The 18012-nt window shown below is 40.0% G+C and overlaps 1 protein-coding gene across 1 annotated transcript in view; it reads right to left on the bottom strand.

The window, feature by feature from the left end:
- LOC101936907 (opsin-5-like) overlaps positions 1 to 16542 on the bottom strand; it is a 48870-nt gene extending 32328 nt beyond the window's left edge. Inside the window, exons 1-2 of the mRNA XM_005296341.4 lie at positions 16198 to 16542; positions 7188 to 7393 (exon numbers count right to left, since the gene is read on the bottom strand). Of these exons, the coding sequence (XP_005296398.1) occupies positions 7188 to 7393; positions 16198 to 16318 (327 nt within the window). The 5' untranslated portion in view covers positions 16319 to 16542. The remainder of the gene's footprint in view (positions 1 to 7187; positions 7394 to 16197) is intronic.
- Positions 16543 to 18012: the final 1470 nt, after the last annotated feature.

Genomic DNA, 18012 nt, shown 5'->3' with positions numbered 1-18012 from the left:
TTGTCAATTTTAAGAATAGGAATATGAGCATGGGTATGAGCTTGTCCTTAGAAGCCAGATTCCCATTAAAACTGACACAGAGACAAACCTCCACAGAAAAAAGCATACTTTCTGTCATCTGATACATCTTGCTTATCACTTAACAAGTGACAGCTTGCTCAAACTGTTCCTCTTGAATAATCAGGAACTTTATTTAGAGACGTCTCTGCTTTTCCACTTTTAAATTAAAAGTTGACTGAGCTCTTCGATAAATAGGAAAAAGAACTTTTTGTGTGAGATACATTCTGTTTAGCTCAGTTATTTACGTGCTCTTATTACAAGGAAATATTTACACAATCTCTCACCTAGCACATGTTTGTGTAAAACTTTGACACAGTGCCATTTGTTTACTCATCCTGCCAAGAAAATTCTGATTTTTGTTACACTAGGGTTTGAGTCTGTTGTAACTCCAGTGCAGGCCGTGGAATTGCTTTAGATTTACATGATGTAAAGCAGATCAGAATTTGATCCAATAATTTGTAAATATCTCGCTCCTTACAAGAACTATGAGCTGAATTGCTTCTGTGTTAGAACTGCCATTTTGTAAAAGAGAAACAGAAAGGAGGCCCTAACTGTATTTTTCCATTTAACTTTAATTATGCTTAAATGTTGGAATCATTTATTAAGATTTTTGCCATATATAAAGAGGAAAATGATGTTTCAATTGATAGAGAGTAACCTGAAATACTTTTGTTCAGAATTTTTACTTTTAACTTCCTTTGCCTTTTTTTAAAATAAAAAATTCCTTATAACACTTACTAACATCACAATTAGTGAACATGAGAATATACTAGTTGCACTGGGGTAAATCCAGAGTAACTCCACTCAAGTATAAATGGAATTACTCCAGATTTATACAAGTATAAATAAGATCAAAATCTGGCCCTTAAGAGTTATTTTAGTCATGCTGGGCCAGATTCTTCTCTCATTTACACCAGCATAAATCCAGAATAACTCCAATGACTTTTCAGCAATGTTCTTCTGGATTTACACATCTGTAACTGAAAGCAGTGGCTTACCCCTGTGGCTGGTTAAGGTAGGTATCACTAAATGTAAAATATAGTAGCTACACATTCTTAATTACAAAATGGATGTTGCATTCATATACGTGAAACAATAACTTGTAACTTCCAGAGCTCACACACAGAATTATCAGACATATTCATTGCAACACTGTGTAAATTAGAGTGTTCCTTTCCTTAGAATAGGCAACAGGTTGGTTGTTAATAGAGAGGGGTCTGAACCAGATTCTCAGATCCAAACAATTCAAAACTTTGCTTGATACCCAAATTTTACAAATGGCTCCTTGTTTAAAATAGGCAGAACCAAATCTACTTACTTCCATTGACTCCACCAACATAGCATCCGGGCACCTCGCAAACGTTAAAGAATTTATCCTCAACAATACCCCTGTGAGATAGAGAAGTACTACTACTTCCCCTTTACAGACAGGCAACTCAGGCACAACGAGATCATGGATCAGATCCTCCCCCACCAGGGCCGGCTTTAACTTTTTTGCCGCCCCAGGCAAAAAAGAAGAGCGTCGCCCCGCCGTATTTCCCCCCCCCCATGAGCACTGCCGAAATCCCTGCCCACCCAGCACCACGCAACCCGAAGCGCCGCCCCCTCCAAGCGCCGCGCCACCTGAAGCCCCGCCCCCTCCGAGTGCCGCACCGCGCCAGATCCCGCCCCCAAGACCCCGCCCCCCAAGCACCACGCCGCCCAAAGCCCCGCCCCCGAGCACCACGCCGCCTGAAGCCCCTGCCCTCCCTCCGAGCACCACACCGCCCGAAGCCCCTGCCCCCCCTCCGAGCGCTGCCGAATCCAAATAAATAAATAAATAAATAATCGAGCACCGCCCTGCCCCAAGGTGCCGCCCCAAGCACGTGCTTGGTCGGCTGGTGCCTGGAGCCAGCCCTGTCCCCCCACAACTCCAGCCCCACTACACCCAGCAAAAATGCCAGAGCAACATAAAGGGGCTCTATAAGCCCTGGTTCCAGCCGGAGGAGGATTCCCCTGTGCAGGCACTGTGGAAAATAGCTATAACGGCTGCCTTCTGAGGACCCTCTCACAAGCCATATGGAAGGAGTTGTGCCAGGGTGTGGCTGGGGGCAGAGTTGCAATATGACACACTGTAGAGATTCCAGGCTGCTCTGTGGCCCATAGTGCAGCCCAGGGAGGCTGCCATAGCATAGACAGGTGACGAGGGCTGTTCAAGCAATGTCAGGGTCTTTCCCAGCCCCCTCAAGCAGTCCAGACCAGCAGGACGTAAAGGTGGCTTAAATCCAACTTAGTGCCTCCCTCCCACTGGGCTGTGAGTGCCACTGACTTCAGTGGGGCCAGGATTTCAGCCTCAGCGATTTGCCCAAGCCCAAGCTCAGGAAGTCTGTGACAAAGCTGGGAATTGAACCTAGATCTCCTGAGTCCACTTTTAATTTCCTACCACCACCACCAGCCTTCCTCTGAACAAACACATTTGAAATGCTTTAAATTCTGGATCTGAATTTTTCAGCTTCAGTGTAACTTTTTGTTTTATTGGTGACTTCTTAGCCATGCATTAAATAAAGTAAATGAAAGAGTTCTCCTATAATTTCTCTTAAAACACACCCAAGAATGACAGCTGTGAATATGCAGGGAAAGCAAATAGAGGAATTTTGCTAAAACAACTAGCTTCCTTTAGATAAAATCTCTTTCTACTGACATGTATGGGCACATATTTTGAAGGAGAACAAGAACATTTTGCTGAGATCAGAACAGTAGTTTTATGGTAAGTTAACTCTCCTGTGGAGAAGGGAGCAAAGCATGCCTCCTTGACAGGCCGTAACTTAGTGTGAAAGGTAGGAACAGGCGCCAGCTGTAAAAATGGGCTTCTCTCGACTGTTGTCACCACTCCCTCCTCTCCTCTGCAGCAAAACTGACAAGACAAAGCAAGAGACATAGAAAAGGGGCTTTTGTTTTTGTCTCACAGTGCACACTTATATTAAGTATAATCCTTCTCACAAATGTAAATGAAAATACCAATAAGCTAGATTGTACCCTAAACACCTTCTCACGGAGAGAGTCCTACATATGCATATCTCCCTCTTCCCAGAGGAAAGACAGGTGGGGGAGTCAGCATCTGCCGTGTCAGCTTTCCCTTACTTCCCCCAAATCCTACACAAAACAGTCCACTAGAGCTGTCCCACAAGTATTTTCCTGTCCCACAAGTATTTTCAAGAGTTGAAAAATGTTTCCTGTCTCGAATCAGGACCTTTTTGTTTCAGTCTTCTTAGCTTAAATTTCTAAACAAAACTGGAATTTTTCATTCTGAAAATGTTGACGTGAGCCATTTTGACACTTTCAAAAACTTGTCCTCAGCATTTTTTTGAGTCAGGAAATTTGTCAAACCCAACACTTTCGGTTTACACGAACACTTTCGGTTTTGACGAATTGCCATTTTTCAATGGATAAAATTATTAGACTGCTTTACTGTCCAGGAGTTCAGGGATCTGCAAGTTAGATGGGGGGAAAGGGTGCGGTGGCTGTGATCCTGCTGAGACAAACACAATCACTGCAGGAAGAATGTTAACAGCCAAAGACAGTATTAGCTCAATTTTTCCTGAGAAGCCCTTATCTGCACTGGTGAACCAGGGGGAAGTGGGACTGGGTCATAGAGGCAGCTGCTGGTTGGTAAATCACATTTCAATTGGAATCATAACAGCATGACTCCAATGATACTCTGTTTGCAGAGTGCTAGGGCAGAGATGCAGGGGGTTGAAGATCAATGTAGAGGTGCAGGGACATCAGAGGATGGCACTATGGCCCTGGAGGATACCCAGGATCCATGCAGATCTAGACTCCTGGTTTCTTCCATGGGATGAGGCGGTGAAGCCAAGCCCTTCTAAAGGGAGAATGCAGAAAAAAACCCACAAGAAAGCGGGCCTACAGAGTTGTTTGCACATAGGGGTACGATGTGGCCCAGTAATATTAAGCAGAATCTTGTAAAGCAGAATGTATTAGATTAAGGGTTAGGAGAAAAATCTGTAAAGCATTTACACTAACACTCATCACTGAAAGATTCTGATGTAAGCAAGAAAGCCTACACATAAACTCTCCCCCCACCCCAGACATTATGTGAATTTATACCTTCCCCCCTTTAAAATTAAATGGGAGGAAGGATGCTGATGTGAATAAGGCTTAGGATCATGAATCTGAAGGTCAGGAGTCTTAGCTCTTTGCCCCAGACTCCCTGTGTGATCCTGGGCAAGTCATTTCATCTCTGTCGGTGCCTTGGCTTACTTATCTGTAAAATGGACTATGTTAGAAAAAGTACTGCTCACCATGTGCAAGTGTGGCAGAATCTAGCCATTAATGGTTTGTCTGTTCGGCCACACAGCACTTTTCTTCATCACTCCCTCAGTACCACATAACAAAATACAGAATTAACAAATACCATAATATTGTTCATAATTTTTCCTCAATCAATGTTGTTTATCCAAGAGAAGTTTCGGAGGTGACTTGATCACCGTCTTCTCAGTACCTCCACAGGAAGAACGTTTCTGATTGTACTCTTTATTCTAGCAGACAAGGCCATAACAAGGCATAACAAGATCTAATGGAAGCTAAAGTTAGACAAATTCAGGCTAGAAATAAGGCACAAATTGTTTCCAGAGAGGGCAATTAACCACTGGAACAACTTACCTAGGGATGTGGCAGACTTATTACCAGAAATCTTTAAATCAAGACTGGATGTCTTTCTAAAAGATACACTGTAGCTCAACCAGAAGTTATGGTGCAGGAAATACTTGTTGAAATTCTATAGCCTGTGTTATGCAGGAGGTTAGACTAGGTCATAACAGTCCCTTCTGGATTTAAAATGTGTTAATCGAATTGGCTTTACCCCTAGATACAAATTGACTTTGACAAAACTACTCATGTGCTTAAGTTAAGCATCTGGTTTAGTGCTTTACTGGGTAAGAGCCTTAGTAAATATCAAACAACAAAATGAGGGCACAAGATGAGTAATTTTTGCTCTAGACTCCATTTGACCAAGTGGTGCCCTGTGTTGCATTGTGTCCAACTTTAAAGTCTTAGGGCTTTTGTATACTTACGGCTAAATTGGCCCTGCTGCGATCGATGTAGCAGTGTTGATTTAGTGAGTCTGGTGAAGACCCGCTAAGTAGATGGCAGAGCGCTCTCCCATCAACATCTGTACTCCAGCTACCCGAGAAGCATAAGGTAAGTTGGCAGGAGAGACACTGAAGTAGCATAACTTAAGTCAACTTACACCTTTAGGGTAGATCAGCCCTTAATGAGTAACTTGGCCAGGACCTCCAAGAGCTGGAGAAAAGCAGAGTCTGTAGGCTGAACTTTATAACATTATTGATAGCAGTGAAATGATGCTAAATAAAACTGAACTATTAAAAATTAAATCTGAGCAGACAACGTTAGAATCCTTGGTCTCCCAAATAGTGGAGGAGACAACCTACTGACTTTCCTAGAAGAATGCAACTTCCTCCACTCAAGTGGTGCAAAGCTGAAGCTTCCAGTTGTTTTTCAAGGGTAGCCCAAAGTCAAGCATATTGCAGTAATACAGCTTTAAGAACATAAGAAAGGCCATTGTGGGTCAGACCATGATCCCTGTAAACTGTCCCTGGCTTCCTGTATCCTGTCCGGTATCCTGTTTCCTGAAGTGGTCCATACCAGAACTTCCAGGGGAGTGTACAGCACAGGGCAATTATGGAATAATCAACCCCATCTTCCACTCCCAGCTTCTGGTAGTTAGAGGTTACAAGGGTGTGGAATACTGTGGCATGACAGAGGAAGAGCCAAAAACCCCTGGGCCAGACCTAAATGAAAAAAAAAAAAACTAAATGCCATGACTGTCACCTGGACATGCAAGAGCAGCAATGACTCCCAGACAGTATACCTTCACCACTGCAGCCATCTTATGTGGACTGAGCATAAAACAAGAGGCTCCTAGTTACATTTGTACTTCTGTTAGACATTGTGAAAACAAGAGGCTTCAGTATCTCGGGTCAGTGAAAAGCACATGAAGATCTGAGTGTCCTTCACATATTGCAGTACGTTATGTGTCTCCTCTGTTGCAGAGGATCAGAGTCTGGCCTCAGCTGCAAAACCTGGCTCTTTATCTCAAGCGGTAGAGACTCATGCTTTTAGCTCTGGAGGTCCCTTCTATCAGCAAAAATGCTGCCATCACACAAAATGCTTCACTATTTTCCTGAGCAAATGGAAACTTGTATTTGAGGACCCTATGGGAAGAAGACAGGTACTCGTTACCATTATTTGGCACCTCTGAGAGAACAATAAACACGGTAAAAGAGCTATTCCAGCCAGTCCAGTAAAGTCTCAGAGGTGAGTCAATAAAACGTCATGGTCAATGGTATCGAAGGCTGCTGATATTTGTAACAAAATCAACCAGGACACCAATGGCTACCAATAGAAAGAGACCATCAGCCATAGTTAACAAGATTCTTTCTATACCAAACTCACGTGCAAAACATCAGACTGGAAGGGAACAAAGACATCTGGGAAATCAAGTTGCAACTGGAGCAGCTCCTACCAAACCTGCTCAATAAACTTGGCACTGTAAGATGTTAAAAGATAATAGACTAAAAATGTAAACATGGGGCTTCACAAATATTCCCAACAACAAAAGGCACTGGGTAGGAATATGCAAGCCCACTTGATTATGCCCTGAAGATGCTGGAGAAGGCTATGCTTAGATTGCCGGCTCTATGGAGCAGGGACCACCTTTTCATTGCTTGTGTGAACAGTGCCTAATAAACTAGGGCACAGATCCTGGCTGAGGGCTCTAGGCATTACTACTCCAATACAAGCCATACCAATTAACAATGGACCTTTAAGGAGCAGTACCACATTAAGTGTGGTTTCAGGAGCTTATTGGGTAAAGGGATTTTTGGGGTAGAAGATCACTGGGAACTGGTCAAGACTGGTTAATCTAGAGGAAGACCCACATTTTTGGATGCTTATCTGAAACAAACCAGAACTATGATCCATTGGAGAGTCATTCGTCACTAATTTTCACTCTCATAACCCTGACTGGTTATTTATATACAGCACGCGTGCAGAAATAGCACTACTTATTTTGTCTAATTAAATAATTCACCACATAAATGCATTCCTACCTGGCATGTCCATATCGATGTGATGAGGAATCCATCATCTTTAAAGACATTGAAGATTTCAATGATCCCTCGGGAATAACCAAACACAGACACACTTGCGTCTGATACAGCCAGATTAAATGTAAGATAATCTGTGGGCTGCAGGACAGCTCTCTGCTTATAGAGTACAAAAATCACAATGCTGTTTCCAAACCAAGACATCCATCCTGAAAAATAAATTAAATTCCATAAAAGTCAAATTAAAAACAAACAACAACAAAAAATCAGGAAACAGCGTGATATATAAATGCATGATGCCCATATGTTGAAGGACAGTACAATGGCAGGTTATTTCATTAAAAACAAATAAACCCGAACATTTTTACTCCACTGTGTTGTGTACTAGGCCTCCTTGAGTACCCAGGTATATTTCACTTGTTAATTTCCTTCTTCTGAATAACACTGGTAATAAAACTGAATAGCAACAATGCACTTGTCCACCGAAGAACAACCATACACAGGTAAAGAAAAATTAAGTCTCTAATTAGATGGGATCCATGAAGCATTCCCAGTACAGAGACGAGAACCATTCTGCCGAACGCTACAGCTGTAGAGGCATGCCATATCCATTTGCCTGGTAATGGCTTGTAAAAATGTGTGCAGACGACCACACAACAGCTTTGCCAGTCAGTTCTAGAGAACCACGGCCCTGTTCAGCTGGCGAGATGGAATTGCTTCTCATGGAACAGTCTGTGATATCCTTGTGACAAAGAATACCGATTGGAATACTGTTCAGGAATGCACATTTTAATCCATTTGAAGATAATATTTTGAAGGCCTTGTGTCCTATCTTTCAACCTCAAATAAATGAACAAGCCCTCAGAAACTGGAAAGCCTTGTTTTCTGTTTAGATAGAATTGTGTATCCCCTCTGATACTGAAGGTACGGTGATGTCTAGCAGCCATCAGTCTTGTTGGAAGAGAAGAGCATAAGGTAGAAAGGGAATTATGAATCTGGTGAAAAATCAGTCAGGCACTTGTGCACAGAGACGATGATTTTTAAAGGTATATAGGCATTGCTCCACACAGTGTTGCAAGGCCTAAATCCCAGATTTGTAAAGGTATTTAGGTGTCAATCTCCTGTGAGTCAGGTGCCTAAATACTTTTCAAAATCTGGCCTAAGTGACTTAGATGACTAAGACTCATTTTCACTTAGGAACACTTAGGAGCGTATGTCCCATTGACTTTCAATATGACTTAGGCTCCTAAATGCCAAGCCATTTTTGAAAATTTAAGGACTTGTCTACATGGGGACATGGAGAAAAGTTTCTAATTAATTAAAGGTGTCAATTTGAAGCAGATTAGTTAAACCACATTAAATCCTTGTGTGGGTGCTATTAATCAGAATTAAATGTGTCTTAATTTGGTTTAGTTTAATTCACTTTGGAAGCAAATTAAATTAAACCAAATTAAGGCCACTTTAATTCTGAATGAAACTCTTGAGGTTTGATGTGGTTTAAATTCACACCTTTAGTTAATTCAGATTAACTTTCCTGGATGTCCCCATGTAGATAAGCCCCAAATCACTTAGGCCCAGCTCCTCAAATATATTTAGGCACCTAGTTCTCATTGGAATCAATGGGAGCTAGCTGCCTAGATACCTTTGAGCATCTGGGTCTTAGACTTTGCAACACTGAACAGTGCAATGGTTTTAAGTCTGAGCCAAAGGACCTGATCCAAAGCCTATAGGACGTCAGCAGGAGTCTTTCCATTGATTTCAGTAGGCTTGGGGTCAGGTTCAAAGCACATGGGCACAAGTTACATGGAATGTCATTGACCTTATGGAAAATAAAATGGGTTCTGTAAAGCAAGGGCTGCCATCTCAGAAACCTGGCTAGCACAGACAATTGCTGTTCAAAACAGTCTTAAGGGTTAAAAACTTGAGAAACTGCCTACATAGATTCCAAAAGAGGATTTATCAAACCCTGCAACATTAGATTCAGCCTGCAGATGGGAACCATCTGTGTATTAGGAGGCTTAATGCTAAATGGAGCTCTGAAGAAATTTTTGGGCAGAGGGGCTGTAGAATATCCCTGAATAGTCTCACTAATCGCCCCCAAAGTGGGGAAACAATACATTAAGGACATGAGGGGACAGACTATCTTCCTTAAGGCTTGTAGAAAGCTGTCTAGCTCTGCAGTGTTAATTATGAAATCTCACTAATGGCATGAACAATTTATAGTCAGGACAAGTTAACTTGGAAGGTACTCATGAGGCAAAAAAGATTTCCCATTACTTTAATCCAAAATGCTAACCAGCTTGGGCCATCAACCCATAAAGGGCAAAATTAACAAGTATCTTCTACAACAACACAGAATTCACCAGAACATTGGGCAGCTGAAGACAGGAGTGAGTCAATGGAATTACTTTGGATTTGCACAAGTTTAATAAGAGTAGAATTTGGCCCTTGATTTGGAACTAATTACTTCAGTATACATACAAATTGATAGAGAATGTTTAAATGTTACAGAACAGAGGTTCCTGAACAGTGGTTCATAAAGTCATTATGCTAAAAGGCTGCCAAAGTACTGCAGAGGATGGGTGGGTTTTCCTTAAAATCTATTAATATGTAAATTTCATTTGCACACAGTTCATTTGCTGGGAATATACAGAACTACCTCTGTAGCACAACGAATGAGGAGAATTTTCAGTTAAAAGATAAGTTAAATGAGAGAGAGGAAGAGATCTGTTCCTCTGTTGCAATTTGAATGTGTTAATATACAGAGCAACAAACTGAGGGGAAGTTATTCTAATTACATCAAATTCTAAGGCAAGCAGTGGCACCCTCATAAAAATACTCCAGAAACAAGCGCCATCTGGTGTTTTTTGCATATAACAGCAAAGAATTCCCGCTACCGAGGATCTATTAAAAATGTATACATTTCCAGGCCATTAAGCACGCAACACTGAACCCTGTATCATCACTGATGTGTCTTATTAAAGTCACTGACTATAATACACATAAACCAATAAAAATAGTTTAGTTTACAAAACAATTTAGATGATGGCTCAATAAAGGACAAAATGCAATATAGTGAAAAAGAAGAACAAGGCTTCACCATCAGTGACATTGGGGGGAATTCCCACCAGTTGCTTTGCAGATGGCATATGTATCAGGATAGATCATATTTGAAGGAAAGAGCCTGGAAAGAAACATCTGGTATATGAACTACTAAGAGGTACTTGTATTCCCATGTGGTGTGTCAATAAAATAGTGGATAAAGGAGAACCAGTTGACATAATTTATTTCACCTTTCAAAGGGCCATTCACAAATGCCCTCACAAGAGGCTACTTAAAAGAACAGAGGAGTCCTGGAGTGAGGGGCAAAGCTCTGCAATAGATCAGAAACTGGCTAAGAGCGAGAAAATAAAGAGGAATCTGCCAATAATCAATATAAATCAGAAGTTAGGAACTGTAGAAAATTGATATGAGAAGCAAAGTGACATAAGGAGAAATCTATGGCCAGTCTCTCAGGAGGATGTTAAACAGAGCTACTAAAGTTAGACATTTTTAAATCAGCAGGTTAAGATAGCTTACATCCAAGAGTTTTAAAAGAGCTGGCTAAGGAGCTCACTGGACCATAAATGTTGATTTTCAATAAGTTTTGGAGCACTGGGGAAGTTCCAGAAAATTGGAAGAAAGCTAATGTTGTGTCAATTTTTTAAAAGGGTAAACACAATGACTCAGGAAATTATAGACCTGTCAACCTGACATTGATCCCAGGGATGATAATGGAGCAGCTGATATGGGACTTGATTAATAAAGAACTAAAGGAAGGTAAAATGTAATTCATGCAAATCAACATGGGTTTATGGAAATAGGTCCTGTCAAACTAACATGACACCCTTTTTTGATGGACACTACTGTGCTAATAAGCGATGGTCACATAAATACCACCCTATACCGGAAACCTACTGACCGCTACACTTACCTACATGCCTCCAGCTTCCATCCAGGACACACCACACGATCCATTGTCTACAGCCAAGCTCTAAGATATAACCGCATTTGCTCCAATCCCTCGGATAGAGACAAGCACCTACAAGATCTCTATCAAGCATTCTTAAAACTACAATACCCACCTGCTGAAGTGAAAAAACAGATTGACAGAGCCAGATGAGTACCCAGAAGTCACCTCCTACAAGACAGGCCCAACAAAGAAAATAACAGAACACCACTAGCTGTCACCTTCAGCCCCCAACTAAAACCTCTCCAGCGCATCATCAGAGATCTACAACCTATCCTGAAAGATGATCCTTTACTCTCACAGATCTTGGGAGACAGACCTGTCCTCGCTTACAGACAACCCCCCAACCTAAAGCAAATACTCACCAGCAACCACACATCACTGAACAAAACCACTAACCCAGGAACCTATCCTTGTAACAAACCCCGATGCCAACTCTGTCCACATATCTATTCAAGTGACATCATCATAGGACCTAATCACATCAGCCATACCATCAGGGGCTCGTTCACCTGCACATCTACCAATGTGATATATGCCATCATGTGCCAGCAATGCCCCTCTACCATGTACATTGGCCAAACCGGACAGTCTCTACGCAAAAGAATTAATGGACACAAATCTGACATCAGGAATCAAAATACTCAAAAACCAGTGGGAGAACACTTTAACCTGTCTGGTCATTCAGTGACAGACCTGCGGGTGGCTATATTACAACAGAAAAACTTCAAAAACAGACTCCAACGAGAGACTGCTGAGCTAGAATTGATATGCAAACTAGACACAATCAACTCCGGTTTGAATAAGGACTGGGAATGGCTGAGCCATTACAAACATTGAATCTATCTCCCCTTGTAAGTATTCTCACACTTCTTATCAAACTGTCTGTACTGGGCTAGCTTGATTATCACTTCAAAAGTTTTCTTTCTCTTAATTAATTGGCCTCTCAGAGTTTGTAAGACAACTCCCACCTGTTTATGCTCTCTGTATGTGTGTATATATATCTCCTCAATATATGTTCCATTCTATATGCATCCGAAGAAGTGGGCTGTAGTCCACGAAAGCTTATGCTCTAATAAATTTGTTAGTCTCTAAGGTGCCACAAGTACTCCTGTCCTTTTTTGATGAGATTTCAAGTATGGTTGATAAAGGTAGTATTGATTTAATATACTTAGACTTCTATACAGAGTTTGATTTGGTACCATACAACATTTTGATTAAAAAACTAGAATGATATAAAATTAACAAGGCACACATTAAATGGATTAAAAACTTGCTAACTGATAGGTCTCAACATGTAACTGTAAACAGAGAATCATCTTTGAGCAGGTATGTTTCCAGTGAGGTCGCATAGGGCTCAGTTCTTGGCTCTATGCTATTTAATATTTGTATCAATGATTTTGTTTGATTGACATATTTTTTCAAATTTTTCATTTTGATTCCGTCTTTTTAAGGTGTTTTTCAGCCTTTTTTTTTGTTTTCTTGAAAAAATTAGCCACATTTGAATTTGAAATGTCATTTTGAAACAAAAGTCAAGTTTAGACTCTTTTGAAAAAAGATCAGTTTTTTTCCTCAGCCAAAACTATTTGTCAAATTCTACCTGAATTTGCATGTAGATTCAGAGTACCAAAAAATGCACTTTTTGCGAAAAAAAATCTGTTAGTTGAAAATAATTCATTCAGCTCTAATTGTGATATCTCTTGGGAAGTAAGAACGAGTCCCTAAGTACAGTATTTGGAGTGCTGAAGTCTCTCAAATATGTATGTGGTAAAAAAAATTGATAACTAACCATAAACATCATTGAAATCTCAGGATTCAAGAGAGTAGGGCACCTTCTTTAGCAGTTCCCAAAGTGCAACAACTGTCTTTCACAGGCACCATATTAGCAGGCTATTCTGTATAAACATCGCTGGGTTCTTGCTAATGCATATGATCTTTTATGGCTGCCTGCTGTAAGCCAGACACGTGGGTATAATACATATACACTGAAATATCTTTCTTCCAGAGCAAGCTTTGCTCCTTGAAAGCCCTTATAAGCAAGAAGTGACAATGTGAAATATAACACCTCCTTATACCACTGCCCTGCTTCCTGGGTAGATTAGTTGTATCTTCTGACTTTACTGACATAAAGATTGTGGTTAACATTGCAGAACAAAGTCAATACAGCTATGGGAAAGCGAGGTAGAGTCTCTCCTGGTTGTTACATCGTCAACAGAATGTACAATTAAGTTCCAAATGCAAAATTGTACATATCAGTTGCACTTGAACTACACCTCTAAGACACCTCAGTTGGACAAGTTTTACTGGTGATTATACCTGAGCTAGAGTGAACAGGGCTGGCAATTATGAAACATCTCTACTTATAAACATGGGGTACCTGCAGTGGAGCAATTGAGAGCTAACAAACATGAAAACCTTTGCTGCCATATGTAAGGAGTCCGTTATCATAGTAGGACCACATTTTAAAAGAGTACAGGGCAAAAAGCAATAGAGAAACTTGTTTACGAGTAGAGTTTAGGCCTTAAAGCAAGAAGTTAGATGAAGTGTAGATCTGAATCCAAAGCTTGGGAATGTTTGGATCTAGTGTATTGATTCGTGCCTCTGTCTAATTTCAAATAAGCATAAAGAAACTCATTGGTCCTGTAATAGATATAGTAGAAGTACACTGAAATGTGAAAAGCTTTAAATATGCATATGGATGAGGTGCTAGCTAGTAGAACTGGCCAGGAAATAATTTTTTTATAGGAATAAAGAGTACCAGAATACATTTTTTTTTTAAATTTTCATCAAAAAAATTTCTTCACACATTTCTGGGTTTTGACTGAAAACCAGCAGTTTTTGGTTCTCAGCAACCCTAGAAACAAACCACGGTGGCCAAAAAACTGAAATGTTCTGCTTTATGTATACCTCATCTCCACCCCCACCCCCCAAAAATAGTCAGAAATTGACATTTACCTCAGAAATAGCTGTTTTAACAAAAAAGGCATTTTTCATTTAAAAATATGTTGAATGAAAATTGTCAATCGTCTCTACTAGCTAATCATTTGTAAGACTTTGAGGTGTTCCACCAGATCAGTAGGAATGATGTCTGCTTGGGAAATTACTAGCTTTTCCAGCAATAACACAAATCAAAATGTATTCACTACTGAAGTTAACACTGAGAGTGTACTAGAGACTTCAGATTCACAATGAAGTTACATCAAGGATCGATTTGTCCCAATATGTCAACCAGCTCTAAGCATTCTGAGACATTTCCCAAAAGACAATATTTGTAAAAGAAAGGGAAAACTCTTTTTATTATTCTTCATTGTATCATTTTTATTTCTTTAGAGAAACCTGCAGCATCAAAGGGCTGGGGAGGAGTCTGGTAGGTACCAAGTAATCACAGAATCCCATTCTCAGCAAGGCTAATCAGTTCAGACCTGATCTTGAACCACTGAAGTCAATGTGTGTTTTGTCATTGACGTCAATAAATACAGGATCAAGCCCTAATTGAGAATGTGTTCTAGTATGGTTCATTCAGTAGTTGATTGTGCTGTGTGCTTTCTAGGCTGCTGATGCTGCATGAATGTGTTTGCACCTGTGCACATAGATCTGGGATAAATCAGAACATCTCTACTTCCTTTTGACCACATTATTTTTATTCTGCTTCCTAATAAAGTGGCTGCTATTTTTTTTCCAACTTTTTTCTGAACTGTCTTATTCTTTACTCCAACTACATTATGTCGGCTATTTTTGTTGATAAAGATGCCAGTCTCGTATAGACAGAAGGAAAGGCCTTCAAGCCTCTTCATCATGGCTGTGTGTTTTCCTTTACAAGTATCAGGTGGTGGTTTGCAGCTGCTGGTACCAGGGGGAATACATGATAAGCTTAGAAAAAGAAAAGTTTATTTAGCGTGATTATTTAATTTACAAGCCTGTTTCTCAATGGTTGTACTCAGGAACTATTTCTAGCTACATTGCTGTGGAGTTCTCATTATGTGCAACATCTTTTATATGCAGTTTCATTTCTTTATCGTTTAAAAACATAGATAGATCGATTAGATAGAATCACTATAAAGCTAAGACGTGATTGTGAATTATTCTCTGGAAAACAGTTACCTTTTGATATTGTTTCATATGAAGTCAGAATAATAAATGGCTATTTTTATTTTCTTTGTCAACTGGTACATCTACATTCTTTGACATTTCATAAAGTCTGCCTACAGAACAACAGATATGGTAATTCACCATCATCCTGCACTGAGTTTGCTGTAAATTACAATACAGTACTTAATCAAAAAAAAGTCTTAGGAACAAAGTGAGTTAATACGAGGTTCCATTTTCAAACACTTTTAATATGAGTGTATAATAACTGCCTTGCAATGTAATCTGAATATCAAGTTTTTAGACTTATGCACATATTATTGTAACTACTGATAATGAGTAATAATTTAGTACTTTAAGGAATCTTTAATAGACTCAGATCAAGAAAGTTTCCTCTAAATGTATATAAAATATTAGATGGAAGAATTTTACAAACAAATTTAAAATATGATTGTAGAATTCTATTTCATTTAACTAAATGTATTAGTTTTAGAAGGTGAACTATTTGCTGAACAATCTGAATACAAACTTCAGTAAGCAGAAGATAGAAGCATAGAACACTAATTGAATGCCATTGAGACATTTTGAGAAAACAAGGTAATGTCATATTTTTCTGCACAAGATATTTTGTTCATATCCACATCCTAAATGAACCTTAGTTAAAGGAATAGCTTGGACTATAATATCATATCCTTTTCCCCCCAATACAAATGTTTGCATTTAAAATAAAATATAATACTAATAAAAAAACCACTAGCTCCTTTTTTTTTTTTTTTTGAAAGAACTTTCTGAAGAAAAAGTTGCAGTTTATGACACCTTGTTCCTTTGTGGATGAACACTATAGGAATCCCTTTGAACTTTAGTCCAAACTTAAAAAGGAGTTTCATTTCATAAGCCATTCAGAGGTACAGTACATACCTAAAGCCAGTAGGTAGAAGCCTATAATAGTCTCTCCTTGTTCTGAGACAGGAGGCTCTTTGTTCAGAAAGGTGATGTTGTTGTTCCTCCACGGTGCCTGTTGAGAAAACTGGAGAGACATTTTCAGGCAAAGCCCGTGACCCAGAACTTGCCCTTTCTCCCCCCCCCCACGGTTAGTCTCAAATGCCCAGTAAAAGAAAATGGTCTCTGGCTTTCTTAAACTTCTGCTCCTTGCATTCTAGGAAGCGGTGCACTGAGACTGAAACTAAACAGGGAAATCTCAAGAGACAAGAAAGAGCTTTGCAGCCCTCTGACCTGTTCTTATTTACTAATCCTATCTATTAATACAGCCCATGAATCTGGGACCAGACCAAGGCAGCAGATTTCCTTATATCCCTGGTGCTTCTAAATGCAGAAATCTTTAGTGACTGCAGAGAGTATATTAGACAAAGTGATGATCATTCTTTAAAATACAACTATATGTCATATAATATAATAACCCTAATGATATATACACACACACACGCCTGCACAAGTGTATATGTTACTGTAAAAATACCATAATGAACCTGCTCTGCCCTCACTGAAGACAATGAAGATTATCATTGAACTCAAATGAAGAAGGTTCAGGCCCATATTTTATAAGGAGAAATATATTTTATGGATGCATTTTACTACATTCTGTGAGCTACCTAGGAGTCTCCTGAAAATTGTCACTGAATAATACTGTGCTCCACCACTGGTCCATTTGCTCAATTGCACTAAAAATCATCAGTTTCACTTTGTGAAATTGTGAGCTAAAGCTTTGGAACAAACGTTTTGAATCTGGGCAGATGATGTAGTTTCAAGGTGGATGTGCATGTTGATTTCTGAGCAGAATCCTCTCTGAAACAGCTGCACTATAGTAAGTGCCTAATGAGCCCTGACATGTGATGGGGGATTCCATGTCAGGTTACCACTGTCAGGCAAGAAAGTTCAGACTCTTACCAGTGTGTCTGTGTATCCCACCTAAACTCTCTGAATGACTTTCAAATGTTACTTCTGGTAGATTTATTGTGGGCCACATTAGCTCCAGAGTGAATAACCTAACCCATCAGCTTTATTCTCATATAGCAGAGGAAATCAGTTTGCTTCAATGCAAATACAAGCGTTCCATAGGCAGGGCTGCTGTTAATTAGGAAAAAAACCCATCGTTTTTTCTGTTTTGTAGGCAATATGAAATAGTGTGGGTCTGATTTTCAGAGTGCTGAGCACCTGCAACACTTCCACCAGAATTGGAGATGCTCTGGGCTGCAGAAAACTCAGCTTTCTCTCATTTTGAAAGCAGCCGCTGCATGTGATCTCAGGGGCTCCCCATTTGTTTTACTTAGTCTTCACTGAAGCTACAGTCTTCTAATGATTATTAGTTCTTTTGGATGCATTGGCCCAATTATAGGCTGGATTCTGATATCAATTACACTGATTTAATCCTGGATTAACTCCTTGGAACCAATGGAATTACTTCAGATTTTCATCAGTGCAACAGAGATCAGAATCTGCCCCCACATTTAGCTCTACCCAACTCCCTGCTCTGAGGTAACTACTTATAATACCCCCCAGCTGTGACTGATGTCTTATATACAGTAGGGGTGGAAGTTAGGTGCCTAAATAGCTTTGTGAAGCTCATGTTCGGGGTTTTTTTTGTACTGGCATAGCAAACCCACGTAGCTGCATCTGTGCACATCCTTAGCATAAATACTTTGCACTGGTGTAAACTGAGATGTGCACTGGTACAGTTCACACTGGTTTCAAACTGAGTTAAACCACAGTAGTGCA

This window comes from Chrysemys picta, chromosome 3 (assembly GCF_011386835.1).
Source record: "Chrysemys picta bellii isolate R12L10 chromosome 3, ASM1138683v2, whole genome shotgun sequence".
Classification (NCBI taxonomy): domain Eukaryota; kingdom Metazoa; phylum Chordata; order Testudines; family Emydidae; genus Chrysemys; species Chrysemys picta.
This window is presented reverse-complemented; position numbering and strand designations above follow the sequence as displayed.